The 26,363-nt window shown below is 39.7% G+C and overlaps 2 protein-coding genes across 5 annotated transcripts; one reads left to right on the top strand and one right to left on the bottom strand.

The window, feature by feature from the left end:
* Positions 1–370: 370 nt before the first annotated feature.
* On the bottom strand, positions 371–20,691 carry gab3 (GRB2 associated binding protein 3). Of its 4 annotated transcripts, none has more exons than XM_074612163.1 (11): positions 20,551–20,691; positions 15,112–15,329; positions 9,938–10,238; positions 7,482–7,638; positions 6,930–7,390; positions 6,718–6,767; positions 5,369–5,618; positions 5,031–5,121; positions 4,035–4,119; positions 2,451–2,570; positions 371–1,418 (listed from the first exon to the last, which is right to left on the bottom strand). In XM_074612163.1, exons 2-11 carry the CDS (start codon positions 15,289–15,291, stop codon positions 1,299–1,301), a joined length of 1,815 nt encoding a protein of 604 aa, XP_074468264.1. In that variant the 5' UTR covers positions 15,292–15,329; positions 20,551–20,691; the 3' UTR covers positions 371–1,298. The 4 variants fall into 4 exon arrangements, with proteins under 4 accessions (XP_074468264.1, XP_074468267.1, XP_074468266.1 ...); XM_074612166.1 differs by having other exon boundaries at positions 371–1,415; XM_074612165.1 differs by lacking the exon at positions 20,551–20,691 and adding an exon at positions 17,469–17,771.
* Positions 20,057–26,187, top strand: radx (RPA1 related single stranded DNA binding protein). Its single transcript, XM_074612162.1, has 15 exons — positions 20,057–21,160; positions 21,979–22,121; positions 22,210–22,402; positions 22,496–22,604; positions 22,750–22,850; positions 22,970–23,089; positions 23,354–23,449; positions 23,545–23,712; positions 23,931–24,088; positions 24,164–24,306; positions 24,429–24,476; positions 24,555–24,661; positions 24,746–24,982; positions 25,500–25,682; positions 25,826–26,187. The coding sequence occupies exons 1-15, from the start codon at positions 20,557–20,559 to the stop codon at positions 25,960–25,962; spliced, it is 2,547 nt and encodes an 848-aa protein (XP_074468263.1). The 5' UTR covers positions 20,057–20,556; the 3' UTR covers positions 25,963–26,187.
* The last annotated feature ends 176 nt before the right edge of the window (positions 26,188–26,363 follow it).

Genomic DNA, 26,363 nt, shown 5'->3' with positions numbered 1-26,363 from the left:
TAACCATTATAACAATAATAAGAACAATACTAGTAATAATAATAATAATACAATTAGAAATATAATATATAGTCCGGAAAAAAACATAATTGCGTGCTTAATAAAATTTAACCCCACTATTATAAATAGATTTTTTTGAAACAAAGAAGTGGATGGAGAGTTCCTTCTATGCATTCCAAAATATGTGTTGCTATTTTATTTCTATTTTATTTCTACTTTTATCTATATGTTTAACACAATGTATTACATATTTTCCTCTATGGGAAAGGGAACCTTGATGAGGTGGGGTCTTTTTCATTTGTTTAGGTGTAATTAAATAATAATGTTGATTGGTGTGTCATCTGTTAATTAAGGAAAATGCCTTTACACATTTTTAAAAAATATATATAAACTTTATTTATACTTATCAGAGCATAGAAAATTGAAAATGCCAAGGGGGGGAGGGGACGGACGGACACATACACGACAAAAAGACATAATTAAATAAATAACCAAAACACAATAAATTAAAAATGTAAGGAAATGGGGTTGAAATGATATCTGTAGAGGAAATTATTTCAATATAATTTTTGACATTGTTCATAATGATGGTTTGCTTTTGTTGAATTTTGACTCATGGATGTGATGTTTAGCTGGAAGCAAAATAAGATTAGTCACAAAAAAGAGTCAGAGGCCTCCTCTCTCTTAAAATCAATAAAACCAAAGATAACATTTCCAAACCTCAAGGAGGTTTGTTGGGATGTACGGGAAAACAATGTCTATGACTTGTTTCCAGAATCTCTTGTAGTAATCACAGTACCAAAACAAGTGAAAAGATCTTCAATATGAAGGTCACAGAAGGAGCAGAAGAGGGAGATAGCTCAGGATGGATCATTTTGGTTTATGATATATAATGAGGGAGAGAAATATATATAAAAAATGTCATCATTAAAATATTTGTCTTATTTACACTCACAATTACTATACATACAGCAAGTCTCACATTTTTTTCTTTACAGTGAAGCAATGATTATGCCCTTTTCAGTATTTGGTAAAACATTATGCTACAGTAAAAATCCTCGTGATATAGTGCACAGTCTGGTATTATTTACAATATTGATCTACTGATAGAGAAAGGTTTACAGTGCAATTTTGTGTTTCCACCCCTCAGACAAGCATCTAACTTACTTACTCTTGTACTTTTATTTCAATACTGTTTTTCAAAGTGCTTTTAGATTGTTTTTGGTCCTCTTCATATATGTCCTCTTCGCTGGTGTTATTGTTGGTCTTCCTGATTTTTTTCAGCATGCATGTTCCATTTATGTTTTTGACTGCCGCACATCTGTCCACTCCATTTTTGTGCTTTGCAGCGCCTGAGTCTTCTTCTCATCCACCTGCACGTAATCCACTCTGTGGTCATCAACAAGATAGGGCTTCTGCTGGACATGGAGAGGGAGAGATGAGGAGACACTGAGTGATACGTTTCCAAAATGAACGTGGCTCTGCTTTACTTGTACGAACAATAATCATGTTGCATATTGTAATGATATACTCCTTCTCAGTGTGGGCTGGCTGAGCTGAAGTAAGTTTAAAAAAATGAGTAACCAATTTGAAATTTCTTTGGAATTACTGCCAAACTACCCAAATATTTAACTCAATCGTTATCAAAAAAGGCCTTTATTATAAACATTATTTAATAATGATATGCTAAAATAGCATAAAATTGTTAAAATAGGGCCCTTAGGCTTGAGAAGCGGCTGTGCGCTGCTCTTCATCGGAGGTGGAAAACCAAAACTAATAGAAGACAAATCTGATCAGGCACAAATCTCACCATTGTGTGACTTATTGTCTACACAAATGTAACCTGGTAGCTAATGTAATGATTCAGGGAGTTTTTTAAAGAAATTTCAAAGAAGTTATTTGATAATTATAATCCATTTACCAGCAGACATGGAAATAAAGCCTATCAATTCACTTTGTATTCTTTTCCTGGAAATATATTAAATAAATTACCAGCTATTTATTACTGCTTATTAGGAAATAGCGTAATATAATTATTAAATAATATTTATAATAGATATAAAATGATAATAATAAAATTCCAGAGGCAAGTCCCAAGTCAAGACAGCCAAACAAAGTAATTTTTGACACATTTTGAGGTAAATATTGGGGTAATTTGGCAGTAATTCCAAAGAAATTCCAAATAGGTTACTTTCTAATTATCACCTAATTACCATGAGATTTGCGGACCTGTAAAATAAAATGTTACCAAAATGTATTTTACAATGTCAAAGATCATTCATGTGTGGTGTTAGCTGTCCGTTCTCTCCTACATCAACAATGTCAGAGTATCAATATCCAGTTTAGAAAAATGAAGACCGTCCACAGAGGCTACAGTTGCACAGCGGAGTTTGTACTTAAATATGGAAGATATTATTTTAATTTCTGTCATTGATCTGATCAGAACATACCTTCTGCACAGGAGAGGGGGACGCAGAATTGAAATCCAGTGACAAATAGTCAAGGTTGGATCTTCTCGCCCAGGGTTGAATGGCTCCATCAAAGGTGAGAAAGAAACTTTGCCTTGACTCCTGTCAGAGAAAGAAATGGATGAAGTTCAATCATCACTGTTCCCAGGTAAAAATGATCTGAGATACCTTCAGTATAAGTTATTTTCACATGTGCTGCGTTATCAGTAAATCAATCATTAAATAAAAAGGTGGCCTTAGACTGTCCATTTTCAGATTGAGTTTAGAAAAAAAACAGGAAAATCCTAAAGTGCATCCACTTGCAGCCTGTCAGCATGTTTTTGTACAACAGGAGATACAGTACATGACTAATATGCTTCCCTCATGACTCTATGACTTTATTCCAGGAAAATCAATTAAATATGCACAATTTCCAGGAACAGCCTCATACAGCATCACACTTTTAAAAGGTCACTCCCTAGAAGGTCCTCAACGCGATTACAGTTTGCTGAGCAGAATATTTTAGAATCACGTAGTCACTACCCACACCTACATTTTTAGCTGTGCGGAGATTCAAGCGCATTTCTCTGCTCACAAACGGTCCTACAATTATAACAATGTCAGACTTTGTTCCTTGAGTGATTTCCAGAAATATCTAGAAATTTGTTTTGACTACATACAGTTGATAATAAAAAAAGTCAATAGTAAATTAAAGATTTCTGCCCACATGATGAATATTAAAACAGTTTTATATTGCAGTGTTTAGGCAGCAGATCTGCAATAATATCACCATATGATCACACACAGATTACATATTGTGGGGGGAAATGCAATCAAATTGTACGTGAAAAGTGGATGATTCATTATGTTGATACAAGCTACGTGACAAAGGGAGGTGAAAATATCTTTATGGTGCATTATAGGAAACACAGAAATGCACAGTAAAAAGGCCTCCTGTCTCTGAATTGAGTCAGGCTATACATTACATCGGTGCTGTAGACAAGACCACCTAAACCAAGACCAAGTCATGACCAAGACCAGAGTGTAACGAGACCGAGACGAGACAAGGCTTTTTGACGGGTTGAGACCAAGTCAAGACCAGACCAGTGTGAGTCCCACACAGCATGACACACTTAAGATAAAATGTGGAACATGCCTCAAATTGATCGAAAAGATCCACATTCCCATAAAAACACCCACAGAAAAAAAATGAAGACTCCTCTTCATTCACCTCTTTAATTGCCATATACACTGTGTGTGTGTATGTATATATAAGTGTACCATGATGTCTTGATAAAAGAATCAAACAGCATTGCAGAGGTGAATTTTATGTGTGGGAATGTTCCTTTGTTTTCTTTGAGCAATCACAGTAATGATGTTAACAAATAAATCAGACAATGCACAGGCAATTTAGTGATATCCACGCAGTCATGGTCTTGAAATAAAATCCACAGTCCTCTTTGTCTGGGACCGAGACAAGAACGAGTAAAAATGCGGTTAATTCCGAGACGAGTGGTCTTGAGACCGTTCTCGAGTACTACAACACTGCACTACATATGTATTGTTTTAAATGTGTTTAAGATTTACCATTGCAGTGCAGTTTGTGTCTTCATCTCTTGGATTGTCTCCGTTCTCAAGTCTTCTGTCAAGAGGTGAACAGTTCTCTGAAAAGCTGCAATTACACAATAAAAACAAGAATTTATGTCAGACTAGCAACCAGCTATGAAGTTTTACAAACAGAAACCAAGAAGCAAAACAGGATTTCTATCGATACCTTCAGATGCGGCATTATGCTAATAAAAAGATGAAAAAATATAACACAGCCAAGGACGGGTTTGATAGAAATCTTTAAAAAAGCATACAACTCAAATACTGTTAAAATCATTTAATGTATGTATAAAGGGCTATTAAATCTTAAAATACAACATTGTATAATAATTGTGTATAATAAAACAAAATGGAAGAAGGAAGTAGAGATAATCATATCTGAGGTAGAATGGACAACAATATGGTTGTATCAATGGAAATGTACCAGCTCCCAAAATTGGAGGGAGTTTATTTGGAAAAGTCTGATAAGGTATTTTGTTACACCTTCTCGGAAATCCCACTATGATGGTAATTTCCCAGCTTGCTGGAGAAATTGTGGAAAATGTAAATGCACATCAGTACCATGTTTTCTGGGATTGATCTGTTATTTAAGATTATTGGAAAGAGATTCATAATGCCTTACAAGATATTTTCAGATGTCATGTTCCCCTGGAGAGTATGACTTTATTTTTTGGACATATTCCTCAAGAATGGTTGAAAAGAGACAAATATTTATTAAATATATTGCTGGTAGCTGGTAAAAACATTGTTGCGAAGTGTCAATAAAAATATAATAAAAAGAAAAAAGAAACTGAGAAGCAGGATATTACCCTTGAGCTGCATATTTTTAACCAAGGTAAATATGAAATTTAAATTGTCATAATTTAAAAGGTTAAATCTGAATTTTAATGATAAAATGGCTGTCCCATAACTGACACACGTGAATTGAACCTGCTATTACACTTTGTGGATAAAGAGACTTTTTTTTCCTCTCACCATGATTCAGTCATTGCTCTGCTCAAAGGAAGATGAGTGGGGCACTCTGTGATTGTAGAGAGGCCTCTCAAGTCAAGAGGTGGAGGTCGAACTGTGAACCCAGAAAAGGACAAAGTTACTGGATCGGTTGTAATTCTGTAATGTGCAACGGAAAGGCCAGCTTTCAAAGGGTGACGCGTAGCAAAGATGATTGTGTGGAAAAAAAAATATGTGTATCTGATATCTGCGTGAATCCTGTACTGACATTTCCTTAGCACAGCCAGGCGGAGGACTGGTGTTTTCCACACAATGTCAAAATAAATGTAACATGAACCAATCAGGACTGTTATGACACACACCTCTCCTCAGGCGAGGCTTGAGATGCCGGTGAATTGGAGGCGGCGCGAGATCCCCGGGTTGACCCATCAGTCTGCTGAAAGTCGCGGGGGCCTCATCGTTGCAGTTTGGATTGAGGAAACTGAACTTCATGGGGCTCATGGGGATGTAGCCGTCGCATTCAATGGTGGCAAGGGAGGGAGACGGGGACGCCATGGGGACATATGACTCATCCTGGTAGCTCTGAACCTGTGTGGTATTTAAACAAAGCGGCTGAAACACAAAGCAACAGGAGGTCATCTTGACATTTTGGTACACATTCTTAGTACAACCCCTCGGGGTGCTAAAGTTGTACATTTTCTTCTTTCTTGTTGTAAAACTTTTTTTAAAAGAATAGTTCTACATTTTGATGAGTTAGATGAGAGGATCGATACCGCTCTCTACGTCTGTACGGTAAATATGAAGCTACACCAAGCGGCTACTTAGCACAAAGACTAGAAACAGTGGGAAACAGCTAGCCTGGCTTTGTCTAACGGTAACCAAGTCTGCCTACCAGCAGCTCTAAAGCTCACCAATTAACACGTTATGTCTTGTTTGTTTAATCTGTACAAAAACGAAAGCTGAAAGTCATGGGTGGTTATGTTTTGTTATGTGCTGGACTATTTCTTGGCCAGATTCACTGACTTCCCGGTGTGTCACTGTAAGGTTGCCGTGGCAACCAGCGAAGACTCCACGTAGTGATATTTTTATAACTAGGATGGCGAAGGCATGACCCGCCCTACTCTGCCTCTGATCTGAGCCTCTGACCCTGATATTCTTACCTTAACCCTAACCAATCTCACTCCTCATGCCTAAGCCTAACCAACCCAACCAACGGAGGCAACGAGTACGAGCCAATCAGAGGCAGCATAGGGCAGGTCATGACTTTGCCATCCTAAACCCTAAACAATGTCTCTCCTCATGCCTAAACCTAACCAATCCAACTAACAAAGGCAGCGAGTACTAGCCAATCAGAGGCAGAGTATGGTGGGCCATGCCTTCGCTATAGCAAGATTCATAATTGAGCATCCCGGCTGTAGCGTTACCACCAGCAGAAACTCTGGGAAGTTACTGTGCCTGTTTTACAGATTAAACAAATAGGATACTGTTTCCAGTCTTTGTGCTAAGCTAAGCTAACTGTCTCCTGACTGTGGCTTCATATTTAAGGGACAGAGTGATGAGTGGTATCAATCTTCTCATCTAATTCTCGCCAAGAAAGCGAATGAGCATATTTCCCTAAATGTCAAACTATTCCATAAGCATGAGGTTTTATTTCAGCAAGATCTTGATTGAGAAAATGTTTTGTTTTTTCTGCTGTTGATGATTCTCTTACCAGATTTAGACTCTGCCTCCTGTTCCTCGCAGATCTGCTATCAGCATCTCCTAAAAAAAAATTTATGATTGCATAATGACATTAGTTTCATTCTCGACCCTTACACTCAGCTATTGTCGACATTAATCCGTATGCTGCCCCATCATAATAGCACATAATAATAGTTTGTGTATTATGCATACTGTGAGACAGCCGTCCTATTGAGGACATACCTATTCTGAAGTGGTCCAGGCTTGACAAAGAGGTCCTCCGGAGACATAACGCAGCATTGTTTGTGAAATGCCGTGCACCTGTTGCCCGCGGCCTGTGAGCTCCTTCATCACTTTGCTGCTCTGACAAGTAATTAGACTTGGGTGGCAGCGGAGGAGCCGTGTGTCTGTCACTCGTCGCCTCGAACGACGCAGAAGAATACAGTTTGTCGAACTGGAAGACACTTGTGGCACAGTGACTCAGCGGAGAGGAAGAGGACGACGGCAAAGCCCCGGAGGTGCACGGAGCGCTGAAAGGAGGGTTGGTCAACCTTCCGTGGAGGAAAAGAGACGGACTGTGGCTGGCGTGGAAGATGGAGGACGAAGAGGAGTCGGTGAAAAGAGGCGAGGGGACGATGTCCTTGACAGCGTCGTCTGATGACTTCTGCTCCAGAGAGATCTCAGAGTTTGAACAGCTGTCGTATCTATGCAAAAAATGAAAACATCGTATTTGTTAAACATGAATTACTGCCATCATTTTGTCTTGTGTCAAAGGTTTTAACAGATTGTACATACCTACTAGTGCTCACACTGCCCGTCTCACACTGTGAGAGAAATAGGTAGTCCAGTGGGTGACCGGATTCTGGTTGGCTTGATACAGACACTCGATCAGAGCTGTCAGGTGACGGATGAAGGGGGGGAGGTGTGTGAGGAAAGCCTTCTTCTGAGCTCTCTGTTGAGAACAAGCAGAGACAGAGATCATGACGTTTCTGAAATGTTACAACCACTATAAGAACCATCATGCTGACACCAAGGGCCAGCTGAAACATGCAAACCATACACAAACAGAGGTTTCTCCCAGGAGACTGTACTCAAATTTACGATATGCTGTAAACGGAGCGGGTGAATTTGAAAAGACGAATGGTATTTTTTTTTTTGCAGGCACCTTGAAATTGGAGCCCCGTTCCCTCTTTTGTTTATATGTCCTCCAATCTTTTAGTCAGATTGGCTCTCGCTCAGAAATGTGTTTCATTCCATTTCACTCAAGGCCGCGGAGTCAAGGCTCTCGCTGCAGAAACCATGTTGGGGAGGGGGGGAGAAATCCCAAAGTCTTTGCATGTTCTCATGAAACATTTGCTACTCTTAATAGACGTCTGTGCTCTCCTGTGGGTGTAGAACAACCTTTTATATTCTTTTGCAAAAGTCATGAGGTGCCATCGCACAGAAGTCTTTTGAGATCCAGGCAGTCCTATTCTTTCAAAACCCTTGGTTGAAGCTACATTATCTGTATCACAGTGTTTATTGTGTGGAATCTAGTTTTGCATTATAATCGACTACTTGTGTGTGTTTTCCTGAGAGCATACATGATTTAAGGTAACATGCAGGGCAGCGTGTCAACAACATCTCCTTCACACAGATGACAGTGTTCCAACAGACGTCTCCTCACTAATTATCCCTGCTTTCACTGGAGGCAACAGTAAAGCAGAAGGTCAAAGCATCATCACCCTGACAATAGAGTGATAGAGTTGGTAATAAAAGCAACGCTTAGTGATAGAAAGATGACATTTAATTCTGTGCAGCCCCAAAGCATGTTCACGGAAGTGACACAAAGATCTCATTATTTATCTGTTCATTTGGATGGGACCTCAGCTCCCTGTTGATCTGCTGTTATCTCCTCTAATACAGCTGCAACGTGAGGCTGCGTGACAGGCAAGTAGCAACTTGCATCTTCAGTCTGATATGCGGTCACGTTTTGTCTACCTTGCTTGACTCATCTAAATTAATTTCCATTACAGAGGAGTTGTGTGAAAAACTGTAGTTAAAATATTTCTATATTTATAATGTTAATATTTTAAAATAATGCAATATTTACTTGTTGTTGTTGTTGCTGCTGCTGTAGAAAGACGACCAGATATGATTTGTATCAAAGGGTTTTAACCACATGACCACGTGACATTTTGTAGATTTGGGAGCTCACTTATTGAGAAATCTATCTGTAAAGTGCACAGCTCTGTATCAGGCACACTGTGCTAAAACAGATTTTTCAGCTGATAAAATGTTTGAAGCCTGGATCATTCAGATAGATGGTAAATTACTTACATTTTCCCTTAGGTGTTTTTAAATGTAGATAAAACACACCCCACTCTACCACTTTGTTGAAAATAATGCAAAACACTAGGACACCGTGGAAATATTCCAGATGTTTTGTGCATCATTTTATAAATGCTGCCTGAAACTGGTATCTTTAGAATCATTGGGAACTCCATTCAAATTAAAAATGTGTAAAAAAATGTAGTAATGAACAAACCTGTGAGTATGGCAGATTTACATATTCTCAGCTAAACCTGCATTGTACATTTTGTAGCAAGATATAACAAATTTGAGGACTTTAAAGGTGCTAAATGCGAGATTGGGAACATTTCTATTGCCTCCGCACATCTCTCAACATGGCGACGGCTGAACCGGCGGCTCGTGCAGAGTGTTCGCTGTTAGCTAGTCAGTGGGGCACATGCACTAACATGCACTAAAAGCATTCGCGGCCGGTCCGGCTATGTCAACAACGCGTGGAGAAGCTCGGATTACAACACAGAGAGGGAGAGCGACTTCATTCTCTGCTCAGGTAGACATTATTCCTCTATATCTTTACATAGCAAATAGATGTTAACTGCTATATTAATGCTCTGGATATCGTATAGAGCACCTTTAATGCTGAACAATGATGTGAGTCGTCGGTAAACTGCGCCCTTATGTCTGAACCCTGTCTTCTCTGTGAACCACTCTGCACCAAATAAACAGTTTGTGTTGACCTCATTCTAAAGGTTGATTTTCAGTTCGCCACTTCCTTTGTGGGGTTAAGTAACACCAGTTTCTTCTAGACCAGCAAGGTGAATCTACTGAACTGCAATAAGTGAACGGTATGACCTTCTGTTTTACACCATTATGTTGTGATTTTTAATGAGACGGGTATATTTTAAAAATTTTAAGCTTTAACACGACCACATTTTAAGCTAAATAGTAGTGTGTGTGTTTACCTGCATCCTCCGGGCTCCCAAACTGGCAAATTTGACTGATGCTACTGATCCAGCTGTTCATGTCCTCCTCAGTTTTGGCCACCAGGTAAAAAACACGAGATGAGGTCTTCACCACAAAGAGGTGCTTCCCATGGAAGTCTCGCTTTATCCTGAGCTGCCCGTTCAGCATTTCGACCTCACACTCTTTCAGGTCGATGGTGCGGATTGGCTTTTTGGAGCTATTGCTTTGATAGTACTCCAGCACATCAGGGTTGCCGCACATGCGACCTCTTCGAAGCACAAACCAGCGTTTCCTCCACGCCTGCAATAGAAAGGGAGCAAACAGTTCATTATGGAGTTAATTTTAAGTTTTAACTTTGTCCTTATACACTGTGTTTTATTATTCACAGTGCTGCATACAAATGCAGCCACCTAAAATTCCCCCTCCCAGCCGGTTCCCAGTCGGTTCTCCGGCCAATTCCCAGCCGCTGGGAGTCTCCCTCACCTCCTCCTGTTTTTTTGACAGGGTGTGTATTATAACAAATTCTTTAATTGTAACAGTTACATCTCCCTTTCCCCCACCACCACCACCACCATTTTAGTAGTCAGGACCAGTCATTGGAATCAGATCACAGCTCCTGCTACAACAGCTAATTTAGCAACTTTACACTTGTTTTTTTTGCTCTTGATATGGTCAGTAAGCGGAACTTCAACTCAAATTTCCCAGAAGTACAGAGAAGAGGAAGTTCACTGTATTTAGCAGAAAATGTCTAACACAACGAAAGAGTTATTTATACAGTACTTGGTCACTTCTTTTTTACTGAGGACTTTACTGAAAACCTAATACTGAAACTGTTAACAGATATTTACAGCCCTCACGGCATACAGGGAACCAGTCGTCAACCCAGTCGTGTAGGCGTCATAAAAATAGCAATGATTAAAACTAGTCATAAGAATAGTAATGCTGGATGCACCTTCTCACACTTGGTTTTGTGGCCGTGTGCATTGTCGGGTGGAGCCTCATCTGATATATCTTTGTGGTGTGAACTTGAAACAAAACTTTGTGTGTGCGTTCTGCATTTGGGTAATCAGCTCCTGCACAAGTCAGTTGGTAAGATGTGTTTATACCAGGAAATGGTTAGACACGCCACATTTACCGCCAACAACACTGCCAAGTTTCAGAGGAAACCGTAACTAAACAGATGGCTATTTGAATATGGAAAGTTGAGATCTGAAAAATAAATTGTTTCGTATATATATATACTGTAGGTGCTGGTGAATGTAGAAGCAGATCCATGTATTGATGCCGATACCGAGGTTTTTATTGTTGTTGTGATCTATTCCTTTTTGTGCAGAGAAACAACAACAAATTTATGAAACAACCTTTAATATAACTTTCTTTCACATTAAAAATATTGTTGTTTTTTTTCATTTTTAATAACTAACATTTAGCCGGAGCAAAATTGATGTGACACAACAGATAAACATCAGCCACTGCCTTCAGCGAATGCCATCTTATTTACAGATAGGCCGATGGCAGTCAACAAAGTGAACATCGGCCCATACCGATGTTCGGCCGATAAATCGGTGCATCCCTAGCTTCAAGAGGCTTCACTGTTTTCATCAGAGTGATCTTTTCTTTCTGTTACTTGCAGGCTGAAGCCCATACTTCCCCCCACGGTGCATATCATGCTTGTTTAATACAATAACATGGCTAACTAGGAAATCACAAAAAAAAACAAGCTGACGTTTGGCAAAAAAAATAAATCTTAACTAAGTTTTAACCAAAGCTTTCAACCATATATCATGGTCTTCCTCAGCAGTAATTGTCATTCTGTGTGTAACACAGGTGGTCAGCGGTGGTGGCAACTGAGCAAACGTAATCCACTGAGAAACACGGTGTGATGCTGGTAAATGGACTTTGAGTTGAGGTTGGGTTTTTTTGTGGTCAAAATTTCCAAGGTCAAAAATGAACATTCACGCTCAGGCTGAGGTTTATTTTCACAACACTCTGAAACAGAATAGGCCTTTTTTCACAGCAGGCATTTTGACTTATCATAGTAGGAAAAGCATAGGTGTAACTAATAACATTAACGATGACGCTGTTGTACTCAAGTGTCCCAGTGAGCAGTGACAGCGTGACAGTGAGCCAGAAGGAACAACACGAGGGCTTCGTCCGAATTTGCATACTATTCTTTACATATTGAATATGTGTACTATCGTTCAACATGCTTTTGTGTGTATAAGCAATAGCATGTATATTTTCAGAAGCACTGAGCAGTAATTTACGCCGTCACTTCCTGAGAGCCTCCTTGTGGTTGGAGATGTGTAACCATGGTAACCCGTTCCAACCTCATGTGAGAATCAAAGTCTGAATGAATTTAAAATACATATTACGCCTAACAAAGTGAAATCTTATACTTACAGTTAAATTGAAGAATTATTGATGTTACAGAGGTTTCCGTCAACTTCCTTTATGAACGTTGTCGTCACTACCGCATTGCATTGTGGGATATTTATGCCACCGTAGTTTATAGCGTTTACATACTGAAATATTATGCAATTTGCGTACTATTGGTTTCGGACATACTAAAATATGTCACATACTATGCACATACTAGCATACTAAAAAGCATGTCAGTATGGAATTACGGACGCTACCCCAGGATCCTGAAACTGAAGCAGCTAAATGGAATTCAGCCATCAGTGATTTTATTATTTACACCTGTGCTTTTCCTACTGTGACGTGTCAAAAATGTTTACAGGTTAAAATGTTGCCAATATCCATTCTCAAAAGTCTTAAAATTATAGTATCAACAATGCTTTGTGTGCAATATTAGATGTTTATATACAGTATCTAATTCATGAGATTTGCAATAGTTTCTCTCTCAGTACTTTCCTTCTTCCTGTGTGACCTTGAGGAACGGAAATTCTATACAAAAAAATATTGACAGAGAGCTCTTATAATAAAATATATGTCCTCAAAGGCAGCAATCAAGGGATATGGCAATAATGTACTGTATATACTGTAGATATATGAATAGAAACAGGCCATCGCAGGCAGAACAGACTACCCAGGGTAGCCAGGCTGTGTTCACTTTATCATAACAGAGAGGTGGAGACAGAACCTCACTTCTTACTGTGCTGTGAGAAACATTAAGATTTAAGAGTAGTCTTTGAAAAAACAAATAACATAAACTGACATATTTATGTGGGGAGAAAAATAAATGTGCAACATCAATTATTCAATAATATGTATGTAATTTAGCTTTGGCAATAATGTAACCTGAACATTCATGCCCATAAAGCTTATTTGAATTTGAATATATTTCTTGATGCAAGAAATACTAGCTCATGTGAGTGAGGGCCAACTTCACTACACACTGTAGTGGACAACCATTAAAGCTGCAGTGGGTAGAATTGGAGCAATTATGATTAAAAAAAAGTTATTTTTATAAAATGGTCACTATATCCTGACAGTAGTGTATGACACAGGTAATCTGAAAAAAAAAATCATGTGCCTCTATGTCCGCCGGTGCTTCTAATGGCATCTGCAAGATTTAACAGACCGGAGGAAAACAACCAATCAGAGCCGAGCTGGAGCCTTGCCGTCTCTGAGCAGCTGTCAATCACTCACAAACTCCAATCAAACGGTCAAACTAGGCAGACATCTAGACATCTTGTAGTGTACTGTTTAGCTGTAAAATGAGAAAGTTTATGACCCGGCTGCCATGTTGAGAACAATTGAGGAAATACCAAGCACCGCCCGCCGGCCGAAGCACACTTTCTCATTTTGCAGCTAAACAGTACACTACAGGATGTTTCTGAAAACATTTTATGTGTAAAATAGGCATTACATTAACAGACTATTAATTCATATTTGATCAGTGCTGTCTAGTTTGACCATTTGATCAGAGTTCGCGAGTGATTGACAGCTGCCTCCGTTGAATGAACAGCCAATAGGAATGCTCTCTCTCTCTAAAATGACCTGTGATTGGTCAAAGTTTAGATAGATTTTTAGATTTTTCAAAGCCTGAAAACAGAGCCATGAGGGGGTGCAGAAGTCTAGTTTTCTCTCAGAACACTTGCATTACAATATGCTGAAAGATTATTATGGAATCTTTGCACCATGATGCAGTGAGTGGAAATGCAATGTTGACAGAAAATGACAACAGAAGTTTGTCAATACTTCTATTTCTATACAAACTAAAACCAAGATGCTGCAGCCAAATACAACAACTTAACAACCCTCCTTTGTGAACACCACCAAAACACTCATTACATTGTTTTTCTTCTTAATGCTGTCTGAAGACTTTCATTTCATCTGAGAACACTGGACACATTTGACTGTGATGATTTAACAGCATGTGCTTGACATTTGAATACTGAGTCAGATAGTGTGCCTGGCTGCCCTCACAACAGTCCGAAACACACATGTGTTTACTTTGTTCTCTGGCATCAACAGGATTTGCATACATAGCGTGCTGGTGGCTAAAATAAGTATCTATTTCCCGCCATGGACCCCATCACTGCACACCTCCACCCACCCTATTCCCTGCACTGCTGTTGACAAATGATGGTCCTCCTCCTCCTCCTCCTCCTCCTCCTCCTCCTCATCCTCCTACTCCTCCTCCTACTCCTCCTCCTCCTCCTCCAGTCGTACAGAGGAAGTGCAAACAGCCGTCATTAACGCTGCTGGACTATTTCTGCTTGTCACTTAAGTCTCTGTCTGACTGCTGCTGACATTACTTCCCATGTTTCACAATGCACACGCGCTCATCACACAAACACATACACACACAGAGCAGAGTGAGTGGGCCAGCCCAGCATTATCACATGACCCCCAACAACCACAAAACAGTGCTGTGTTTCCATGTAAGCATTTACATACACTAGCTGTAAGGAGTCATTCCCATACATATTGTTGACATGGTGACATATTGTTATTGTCAGAATTTAATTGTTGTTCTTACTATAAAGCCAGAACCTAAGGTGTTATTATAGAAATGAGGAAGATGACATATAAAAGGAGATTGAATTACAGCTCAGTTTCACAATATGTAAATCATATTCCACACCATAATACACGCACACAGAGATACAGATCACATAAACACAAGGCTCAGCAGCACAACCTGGCATTCCTACCGCTGGCAGAGGACATAAACAAGTGTCCAGTGTGCACTCCTACTCACAAATCTCTTCAGCTTCTTCTCCGGGGGGGATTTAATGAGCCATCCGGACCAGACCACATCCCCAGCACTCATCTTGACTGCAGAGCGTGTCGTCCTCACTACGGTTGCTGCTGCCACTGCTGCTGCTGCTGTGAAACTGAGTGCACTGCGAAGCATATCCTGTGTTCTGGTATTCAGCATAGCCACTCCAAAAGGAGGAAGTCGAAAAATTGATCACACTGACAGAGAGAGAGAGAGGGAGAGGGAGAGGAGGGGGGGTGGTGGGGGGAGAGAGAGATAGAGAGAGAGCATTATGTGTTTATTTTCTCATGTGCTCGGGGCAAGAAGATGGAGCCGTTGGCTTAAATACTACACATAATGAGGTTTGACAGGTTTGAGGATTAAGTTGTATTGATTCCTGTAGCATACAGAGGCTGAGTCACAATGCTGTTAAAAGTTATTTTCTTAAGGTTCATGTTTAATACATGTGTTACTGAGTTAGCTGTTATTATGTTTGTTTGTCCAATGTGGTTGCTGAGGATTACAGGAATTGCCTGTGTGTGTTTATGCTTAATGATAAACAAATAAGGGCTGATTTCCATATGAGCTTTCACGGACGTGTTGGTGCAGATATAATGATATTAATATTAGTGGCACCACCAGCTTGCTCTTCTTCCAGTGCTCAGCCCTCAAAAGTAAAAAGTTAATAAGGTGAATTTAAAGATTAAAAGGACAATGTATTGAACCGGTTTAGAAAGTAACTTCTTCTGTTAGATTCACACTTTACTTTTGAAAAACATTGTAAGAAAGGTTGCAAGCTGACATACATATTTAAACTCTCTTACCATTTTATGCTGCAATAGTTTTATGCATTCCATGATCTTTTCACATTGGACATATTTTGTAACTCCTCAGTCACAAGCAGCTACTACAACAATCAAGCCTCTCAAGATGATAAACAACCATGCAATTAAAATGTTGCATAGGACGCCGATAAGATCCCAGCACTGCCATGTTTGTGAAGAATTTTTATTTTATTAGATAATATTATATAACATTTGCATTAATGCCTATGAATGACCAGGCTCCTGAGGTGCTGATATGGTGGTAGGCTACCTCTCAGGGTTTCTGGATCCACCTATGAGGAGCTCTAAGGTGGCCTTTCCTCTGATCATAATTCTAACCTCATGTTTACACAGCTTTGAAAGACTGATCAGTCATGTAGTCATGGATGATGGTGCTTGTCATAGAGTTTTATGGTAATTTTACTCTTACAGCTCCTGTTATATATCAATATACCATATGAGCTTTATAATGTTGTGTTGTTGATACAGTCTGAATTTTGCTGCCCCCATGTGGCCCAAGAATTAATTTTTGCTGGTTTCAGATCTGCTGAGTCTGCCACCTTTTAGTATACTTTAATTAGTGGTTTTCAACGTGGGGTTCAGGGACCCCCAGGGATCCTTGAGGGGATTCCTGGGGGTCCCCAACAGAAAGGGGAATCATTTATTTCTACTATAACTCCATCCATAAGTGCCATTAATTAATTGATAAAATGTGACATAAATTGATGTTTCCGTTTTAATTTGCTTCTTTATTTATCTTTGTATTAATTCCTTTATTTATTTACTATTCTGTTTACTTTTCCCTATTTATTGTTTTTTAATTATTTAGTTTTTTTGCATATTTTATATTACAGTTATCAATATATTTGTCACATTTCATCAATTAATGGCTGCATTCATTTTTGATATTGTTTTGGTGATATATTTGTTTATTTATCAAGTCATTTATTTATTTATTCATTTTGGCAAAAAAATAATAATAAAATCCACCCATAAGTAACACAATGACCAAATATATTAACATTTTTGTCATGGGTTTCATACAATTTCTGTAATAAAACATCTAAAGCCAAAAATCATATCCGATGGGGGTCCGTGGGCTAATTTGTGTCACTTTAGGGGTATTTGACATAAAGTCTGGGAACCACTGTTTTAAGACATTAGCAGTAGGCATATGAACAATGTTTGAATTGAGGTGGTTGTATGATATCTGACAGAATAACAGCCTTTCATTTGTCAGCATATTCATCATGAGGTTCATTGGGTAAAAAGTGACACCATGCCTACAACTGCCACATTTCCAAGACACTCAGCAATAACACGATAACAGCTCTTGTGATTGGCTATTAACAGTCACACAGTAAACTATCCACAAGCTTACGTGGGAGAGATTATGTTCAACCCAATTTAAAACAATACATGTCACAGCTGTGGCTGTGCCCCTGCAGATCAGTGTTTCTTGTGTTTCCAGCACCTCCCTGTCTGTCTCTTCCTGTCTGTGTCAGTGTGCGGGGCTCCCGGATCTACACACACCTGCCATCAATCGACTCATCACCCCTTCCAGTCTGCTCACCTTCCTCTCATCAGTTCATCAGCCTTGTCTAGCTAGTCTTCACACATCCAGTGCCAGATCATTGTTTCAGCTACTGTGGTATATACTCGCCTCAGGCCTCTAAAGTTTTTCTGTTTTCTGAGAACTATTCCTCGTGTTTGTTTTGGAGCCTGACATTTTTTTAAAATTGGAGCCTGACATTAACCTCTTAATAAGTGTCTGGTGACGTCATGTGTTTTAAACGCCTGGGGGCCTTAGGGGTTTCACAGCCAATCAATTTAGACTATAATCACCCAATCAGACCACACTAATCAAGCACTGATATTCTTTGCTGTTTGTTTTAGCAGCCAAAGGAAAATCCCAAGTATAAGCTTGGGTGTTATTTTTTATTATTTACCTATTTTTATTATTATTTATTTAAACATATATGTTCAAATATGTGAAGTAGAGTGTAGTTATAACAGCCATTTAATACGTAACGGCTGTTCATTTGTACTCGTTGACTGGATAACAGCTTGCCTGCTGTTACTGTAACATTCCTGAGGGTGGCAGCAGAGGACCATTTATAAAGTAATTATTCCTTATGGCCATTTATTAAAGCATGGGATTATGACACCTCTTTCCTATTGTAAGGAATCCATTCTAGTTTTTGTATAACTGTGTAGATTGATGTTATACAGTGTTAATGATATAGTAAAAAGGTCCACAGTCATTTTTAATAAATTTTATTTCACTTGTAAGTTTATTTAATTAACATTATATCACTATAGTCAGTGTATGATCACAATGTAAATATTACAATATTAGGTTTCAAGTAACCTGTGTGTGTGTGTGTGTGTATATATACACACATATATATATATGATTTTATATGATACATAATAATACTCACACATGTTTAATTAAGTAAGGTTTTGAAAACAGGACTTTAACTTGAGAGTATTTAGTGCTTTAACCTAAGTAAAGGATAAGAATAATTGTTCCACCACTGAGTGTCACACATAATTGCATCCATACATCCATTTAGTTGATTCATAGTATTCAGCATTTAACTACACTGACGACTAAATACTAGGCTACATTAATAGTTAGAGGAAAGTGATATTAGACTGTAAAATGTAATTCAAATTAATTGCATTAAAAGCTGTAATTGTTTTGTTTAATTAAAAGCTAATCCCATTTGGTAATTTCTCCATTTTATCTTGCCACTCTTACAGCTCCTGAGATGAGATAATATGTGAGTGTTGTTAATAGTGTTGTTTAGATTTTTGCTGCCCCCATGTGGCCCTAGAATCAATTATTGCAGGTTTTAAAGCTGCTCAGTCTACAATATTTTAGTATTCTTTGGGCATTAGCCCAAACAGCCTTTTACTTTTTGCGGCCCTAAGACAAATAAAGATTTCAATTAAAAAAACAACAACACATTTCCATATAGCTGCAAGTGTGAAATCAACAAGCAATCAACTTATTATTTAGTTGAAAAATAATTGTGTTTGGTCAAATGACTTATAATTGTTTATACTGCGAACCCTAATAAATAGAACTTATTAAAAAAAACAGCCGCCTTTACTTTCAGAGGCTGTAGCAGGTTCAGTTTTGGAGCTAGAGTGAAGGAGGCAAAAACAATGCAGATTTTTGAATGGTGTATTTGAATATTTCTGCATACTGGGGTCCCTAAACAGTCTTGAATTGCATACATTGGGTATGACTGTAAAGCTGAGACTCTTGTGGATCCAATGAGCCAAATTATATTCATGTGTGATGATGTTTGTCCCCATAGTAGCTATTTCAATGTAGTGAGACCATTTTTTTAAATTTGCCCTCACTGTTTAAAATGACGTCTGGTAACCTCTAGAATAATCACAGAACCTTTACAGCCACAAACTATAGACTTAGGGCATTCAGAGGATGGTTGGCTTTCCTAGGTAGATTGATAATAAGGGGGTTTCTGAGCAGTTTCCAGAACAGGAGTGCTCTCCATCCAATCACAGAAAAATGCAATTCTTGCAGAAATCTCCAAATGTCAAAAGTTTTTTAAACCAAATCCCAGCATGGCTTTTTCTATGGTGTTCCTCAAGGTCTTGGTGTCTTAATGTAGTATTTTGGAGGGATTTTTATAAAATCTCGAGTGGTAACACATTTTTAAATGTAGCACCAAATCTGTGTAAACTCAAAGATTACTGCAACAACTTATGAGACATAATAGAACATGGGAATGGCCATCACATACTTCTATCATAATGTTCTAAACCCTTATACACTTTAACAAGTTATTTTAATTAATTAATTAAATAATTATTTAATTCATGTTTATTTCTGATTTATGACTAGAACAACTTGACACACAGTGCTGAGCTGCATCTCAAATTAATCTTCAGCTTTCAGATGATGTACACCACTTACTTCTATGTGACATCTACTGTTGACCTGCTATCTCCCCCTGAAGACCACCTGTCCACCCTAAAAAAGACAAAAACTGCTCTATTGTGGCTCTCAGAGGGTTAACAGAGGGTTCTCTTTCTACATCCACGCCTACATTTCACTTGTCGCGCTGATGACGTCAGGTCAGTCCTTGCTCGGCGCGGAATTTCAAAATAATAGTTTCCTGTTCCTGTGTACATTAGCCGGCTAGTTTCTAGCTCAGACCACAGTACTCGGTATGGTAATGTTAGACATATAAATTAAAGATAAATATTTTAACTTTGGCTGTATTTCTTTCATTTTGCTCACTTTTTAGTGTTGAAAACAAATAATGACGCAATCAAACTGCGCCCGCGCATTGTTTGTAACGTTAGCCGTTAGCTAGCTGTAACGTTAACTAACTGTAACGTTAACTTCGTTGGCACGGTAACCGTTGGATTGTTGTCTGGTGAACTAGCTGTAGTAAGAGAAGTCTACTCTCACATTCACTCAGATACTACTAATCATTTCTCTGCAGAAGTTTAAACGCGTGTAGGACATCGCTGCTACTAGGAGGAAGAAGTTAGTTAGCTAACGAGCTAACATGAGAGAAGTTGGTGACAGCAGCGACTTTGTCTATCTGACATCTACTAGTTGACTCACCGGTCCATGATGGAGGAGAACTCGTCTTGTTCTTCGCTGGTTCCTGCTCTTTCTCCGGTGTCTTTCCTCCAGAGGACGTTGGAGCGGTTGTCCTCCTCACAGTGTGTGAGAGTAGACTCAGAGGTGTGTGCTCCTGTGGCCGTCATCGCTCTTCAGCGGTACTTAAGTGAGCAGACTGAGGGCCAGCAGCAGCAGCAGCAGCTGGACAGCTACAGTTACGACGTGACGGTCACTGACGGAGTGTGGCGGGCCAAGTGCTTCCTTCACCCTACTTTACACCACCTGGTGCACACTAACACCTTGAGGACTGGGGCTGACGTCCACATCACGCAGTGTTCTTATGTCTACAGCGAGAGGAGACTGGGACACGGGTATATCTGCATTGAGCAGCTCAGATGTGCTGCAGAGAGGTCTGCTCTCCTGGCACGAGTAAAGGATGTCAGCTCACTGCCCATGTTGGTCAAGCACGGCATGGAGAGGAGTGTGTTGCTGCAGAGTGATGTCCCCCTTCAGGTGAGCCGCAAACATTACCTGTGTCTGTGGAACAACGACGATCCAGAGGGAGACATCTGGACCTCAGGGTGCCCCTCCTCTGACACAGTGCTGGACGGTGAGAAGATCCCTCTGTCACACACTGATCTGTTCACATGGCTGCATCTGACACTTGTCTTTTCAGCTGCAGGGCTGGACAAAACAGATCAAGGCATATATATCACAGTATATTAGACCCAATACCTGTAGAATTGTGACACTATTTTTAGGATGACAATTGGAGCAATCACAATATGTTTTTGCACAAGACAATTGAGTGAATTTAATTAATTGGATGTGATGCATGGCAGCAACTAACAATTGATCTTTTTTTTTTTTTTTAATCTACCTCCCAGGCAAACAAAATTAACAAAATAGTGAAAAATGCCCATCACAGTTTCTCAGAACACAAGGTGATGCGTTCAGGCTGCTTGTTTTGTCTGACCAACAGTCAAAAACACAAAAATAATTCATTTATAATAATGTAAAACAGAGAAAGGCAGCAAAGCTGAAACTAGAGAATGTCAAGCTTTTTTTTGCCTGTTGTTTCTACATTTTCTGTTGATGGATCACTTGACTAATCATTTCAGCACAATTCTGATGACCAAGCAGACCAGAGACATTATTGGTCACTTCACTCAGCTACAACAATGTAATGTGTTTAGAAAATAAATGTAACTAATTCAGGTATTGAGACCTGGAAAAGACAATTTCAAGATATTGCAATACCCACAATCCTAGTCAATATGTACAGTCTTACACCATAAAAGCATTATATTTGTTGACTAGAATATTTGGCACATTTGTGACTCTAATGCTTCTTACAAAATGTATTTAAGATTTATTTTGGATGACTAAAATGCAGAGAAAATCAATGCAATGTCTTCTTTTCAACAGTATCCAAGATTACTCTTCTTTGTAGTCTGGAGTCGTGCTTTAGACAGACGTGGAAACCTCTCCCTCTCCTAGTGAAGATTATACACAAATCCAGATTACGCTATTATGGGAAGTTTGGGCTCAAGATTGATTATTCCTACCAGGTTAGTTTGGAGCTTCGGTAACAAGATGTGAAAAGGATGACAGAGTGTAGTCTACTTGTTTTTCATCTCATGCTTTGTCATATTTCAGGCATACTTTGAAGTCGCTGACCAGAGTGGGACGATGTCTCTTGTGCTTTGGAATGAACTTTGTCCAGAGTTTTACCAGAGACTGAACGTAGGCACTGTGTTGTACATCCAGCATTACACCTTGAAGCAGAGCTATTCAAACCGGTCACACCCGCAAATGGACCATCACAGACTGAAGACCTTTAACTCTTTAGGTATGTGTTTATTTTTTGGGTTGTCTGAAAGGTCTGGTGAAACCCAGTAAACCTCAAGCTTAAATGTAATATCTTCATATGTATTTTTGCAAGAAATCTGCCTGAACCCTCGCAACCCTGCGTCAGTCATCACTGTGGTCTCATCAAAGAGTGTTCTGCCTCAGTGGGGACTGCCTGAGGTTTCCTACCAGTTCACCACCAGGTAATGAATTGGCATTAATATAGAAGTGTGCATGCTATGCAATTTTTTTTACTGTTTTGTTTTCTACAACTACAGAAGACATACTGACTGATTTCAGTTTTTTTTTTTTTTTTAAACAGCTTAACGTTATGAATGTATCTTACAGGTCAGAGTTGGAAAAATTAATCAACAATTCCTCATGTGATGTCATCGGTTTGGTGACATTTGTTGGTCGTGTTGAAAGGGTCAAGAGTAAAGGGAACAAGGGTAAGAAATGTTCATCTATAAACTGGAAATGATCTTTTTCAAAAACTGAAGTAAAGCTGCTGAATTTCCTTTTTAAATTTGAATTCAGTTATTGGTGATTGACCATGTTCACCTTTTAGGTCCGGAAAAATACTGGACGTATCGCTGGATCCACGCGGTGGATGGAACATCCAACCGTCCTTTTATCCTGGAGGTTTTTTCCTCTTCCCAACCAGAAGTCTTCAGTCGGATATGCCCAAGTAAGTTGCTCGTGTCTAGAGGGTGACCTGCAAAACGTGCGAAAACTTGCAAAAACCCTCACGAGACTCTCTGCCCGATGACCTATCCTATCCTTAACCCTTCAAGCTCAACGCTTAACCTTTACCATCTCGCGAGAGTTTCTCAATTTGCATGTTACTTTCTAGACACGACCAAGTAAGTCAACTGTATCGGCTCCTATCTGATAGCTCTGCTGCCACACTTGTAAGCGTTTTTGCTGTTTAATATCCTCATCTCTTCCACAGTGACCTACCTGGTGTGCACTCAGATGAGAGTTTGTCAAGTGGAAGGCTCGTTGCCCTACCTCACCAGCAGCTTCGAGACAGAGACGTTCATCACAGGTTAGCACAGCTGGGACAATAAGTACCCGATAACGTACATATATATGTATAGGTGGTGGCGGTATTGGTCACTATATTATCCGTCTCCATAACAGGCTACCACAAAGGTCAGCCATATGTGAGTGAACCCAGAGTGAAGAGCTTCATCCAGTGGACCAAAACTCTGAAGGACAACATCGTCCTCCAGAAGACTGCTGTCGGTGGTCATTATTGCTACCCTCGTCCCCCGCAGAAATATACACAGTCAATGGCAGATGCCTCAGGTGTGGGAAAAAAACACAGAATGGTTTTATTTGGAAAAAAAAAAAATTGTTTTAATGTCTGTATCTTAATGTGTATTTGCAGGGAGTTCATCTTTATACATTTTTGTTAGAATCTTCAAACGCTATCCTTTCAAACTGCCCATAAGAAGACTATTTCTAGACATCAGTTTGGCCCGTAAGACTTAAGTTATTTTAAAACATTTATGCTCCATCTTCAGCTCAAGCTCCTCTAGTTGCTGCGGCTGACTTGAAGAAGGAGTTAGAGACCCTGCAGTACAGGGAACATAAAAAAGTTGCAATTCAAGGACAGATCACGGCCGTGCGCTACGTTAAAAACCCAAAGACCACACAGTCTAAAGGAACAGAAGAGACAGAGGTAATAGACATTATTTCAAAGCCAAGAGTAGTGACCATTAAAGATGTAAAATAAGTAATAACTGATTTCCTGCAGGCGCCAGATGTTTCTACTGATGCGTGTGAACAAGCCGTACCAGACGCACACGATCATCCGTCAACAGCTGAGCAGGCCAGTTTAACATCTGCCTCTGCTGAGAAAATCTCAGCAAGAGGAAGGAAAAGAAGAATTCAAACAAGGTATGATTTCACAGATCTGTGAGCTTGATAGTGTATCAATAATTGTACTATTCGTGGCTAGTAGGAGCACATATCTAGGAGAGTTTTAATTCATTAATGAAATGTAAAATATGTTTTTCCAGAAAAGCCACACAGCCCTCCTTGAATCGTGGTGGCGCGTCAGCAAAAAGGTACTGAAAATCCAGCAGGTAGTATTCATCAGTAATCCACTTCAGTCATTCTGAGCTCATTTGTTTCTGCTCCTACAGGAGACGTAAAGATACAGAGGAAGGACGAGAGCAGGAAGAAGAAGAGAGTGACTCTGGAGCTGAGGAGGCTCAGGAAGTGGAATGTAGCCAACAACTGCAAAATCAAGGTGCGTTACTGGAACTACAGCTTCACCGTGGTGTACATTACCCATTCTGATACACTGTCACACTGGCGTGTTTGTTTCCACCAGACTCTGATGCAATATCTTGGGAAAGCAGCAGTTGGCCGAAGCAACGACAAGAAGTGTCTGAACATCTGCGTCAAGGCGGTCTGCACGGGGACAGCGTGTTTCAGAGGTTCACGTTTGACGAAAAGAACGTCCTCCTGCAGCGGAGTAACCTCCAACCGACGCGGTGGACACCAGAGCACAGCGCCGACGCCATCCCACCTGTGGTTTGTCCAGGATACTACCAAGTAACAATATTAGGTATCGTAAGAATTACTCTGATCTGATCTTTGGTGTTTTAAAGGGTTAGTTCGGATTCACCGAAGTCACACAATAACGCAAACAAACTAACCGATTGAGGCAGTGGTAGACCAGCCATCCCTGTGTCCTGGAAGGTTAAATTACAGTTTTCGTCAATGGAGTCTGGTGGCTTTGAAGAGAGCATTGATAATGGCTTCAGTTTTCCATCGGAAAGGGCTGTGACGGCGAAGTAGAGGTGAAAATATTCTAAATATAGCGTACACTTAAACTGATATTGATTATTTTTAGGTGGGCCTTTCTTTTAGGTACATACATTTTTCTGCTGCCCCCGTCCATGGATAAGTACTTCATACAACCCCACTTCAAAAAGTCCAAACTATCCCTTTAAAAGATGACCAAAATGACCTAAAACAAATCTGTTAAAAATGTTTTTATGTCATTTGATTGTCAGCAAAGAACGATGATGACGACCATCAAAATCAGTTTTCCAACCTTCTTTGTTTTATCTTTTTGACAGGCATAAACAAGCAGATAGCCGTCGATGCTGCTTACGTTCCTGTCGTGAGCTCAGACGAGCCCAGGGCTGTCGGTCTTCCTCAGGATCCCCATGGCAACACGATGCTGTCCTGCCTTTCGTCAGGCTTCCTCTGTCCGCTCAGTGACGCCGACAGCCACAGCGAATCAACGCTTCCTGAGCCAGGTAGCTACCACACCGGTGGGAGGGGAGGACCAAACCCCATTCAGATCAGCCTTGCTTTTCCAACAGACCCGGGAGGTCTTTTATCACTAACACAAAGCATCGTATTTAGAATCAATGTGACGGGTGAAATGTTTGTTTTGCAGAGGAGGTGTTGGCGACCGCCAGCGAGCTGGAGGACACACATGTCGTGTGCATCTTGGACCTTTGCCATCTGGGCGGAGACGAGGTGGAGGTCCTGATCAACAAGGTGTACAGAGTGACAGAGGTTTCTCTCGACTAGGAGGTACAGAGGAGCAAGTGATCAGCTCTGTGAGGATATCTTCTAATTATTATCAGCATATATTAATCATGTTATTTTGGATAGAAAGGGCAAAGGTTTTAGATTTGATACTTGTAAATTCCCTGATTACCTGTAACACATGTACAGTAAATGTCACATACGTCTTTATATAATGCTTTTGAATACTGAATTAAAATACTGAAATACATAAAATTGCATATTTTATTACCGTCAGAATTCAGCTGTGTATTTACTGCGACTGACAGATTGCTTAGGCTACATATAAGGTGTCAGCTTAACACACACTGCAAGTTTGAACTCCTCTAACCAGCAAATCGGCGCTGTAGACTAGAATTTTGAGAAGCGAATGGTATTTTTTGATGACTGACATCAAATGAGTC

This window comes from Sebastes fasciatus, chromosome 16 (genome assembly GCF_043250625.1).
Source record: "Sebastes fasciatus isolate fSebFas1 chromosome 16, fSebFas1.pri, whole genome shotgun sequence".
Classification (NCBI taxonomy): Eukaryota; Metazoa; Chordata; class Actinopteri; order Perciformes; family Sebastidae; genus Sebastes; species Sebastes fasciatus.
The sequence above is the reverse complement of the archived record's forward strand: the minus strand, read 5'-3'. Positions and strand labels throughout refer to the sequence as shown.

What these genes read in the sequence shown, in the direction of transcription:
- gab3 (XM_074612163.1), bottom strand. Translation starts at nt 15,291, where the DNA reads ATGCTGAATACCAGAACACAGGATATGCTTCGCAGTGCACTCAGTTTC. An exon ending in GGAGGCAGAGTCTAAATCTG is followed by an intron (nt 5,619 to 6,717) that starts GTAAGAGAATCA and finishes TTTGTGTTTCAG; the next exon opens with CCGCTTTGTTTAAATACCAC. An exon ending in AGAGCAATGACTGAATCATG is followed by an intron (nt 4,120 to 5,030) that starts GTGAGAGGAAAA and finishes GTGTAATTGCAG; the next exon opens with CTTTTCAGAGAACTGTTCAC.
- radx (XM_074612162.1), top strand. Translation starts at nt 20,557, where the DNA reads ATGATGGAGGAGAACTCGTCTTGTTCTTCGCTGGTTCCTGCTCTTTCT. An exon ending in AGATTGATTATTCCTACCAG is followed by an intron (nt 22,122 to 22,209) that starts GTTAGTTTGGAG and finishes GTCATATTTCAG; the next exon opens with GCATACTTTGAAGTCGCTGA. An exon ending in AAGGAACAGAAGAGACAGAG is followed by an intron (nt 24,089 to 24,163) that starts GTAATAGACATT and finishes GATTTCCTGCAG; the next exon opens with GCGCCAGATGTTTCTACTGA.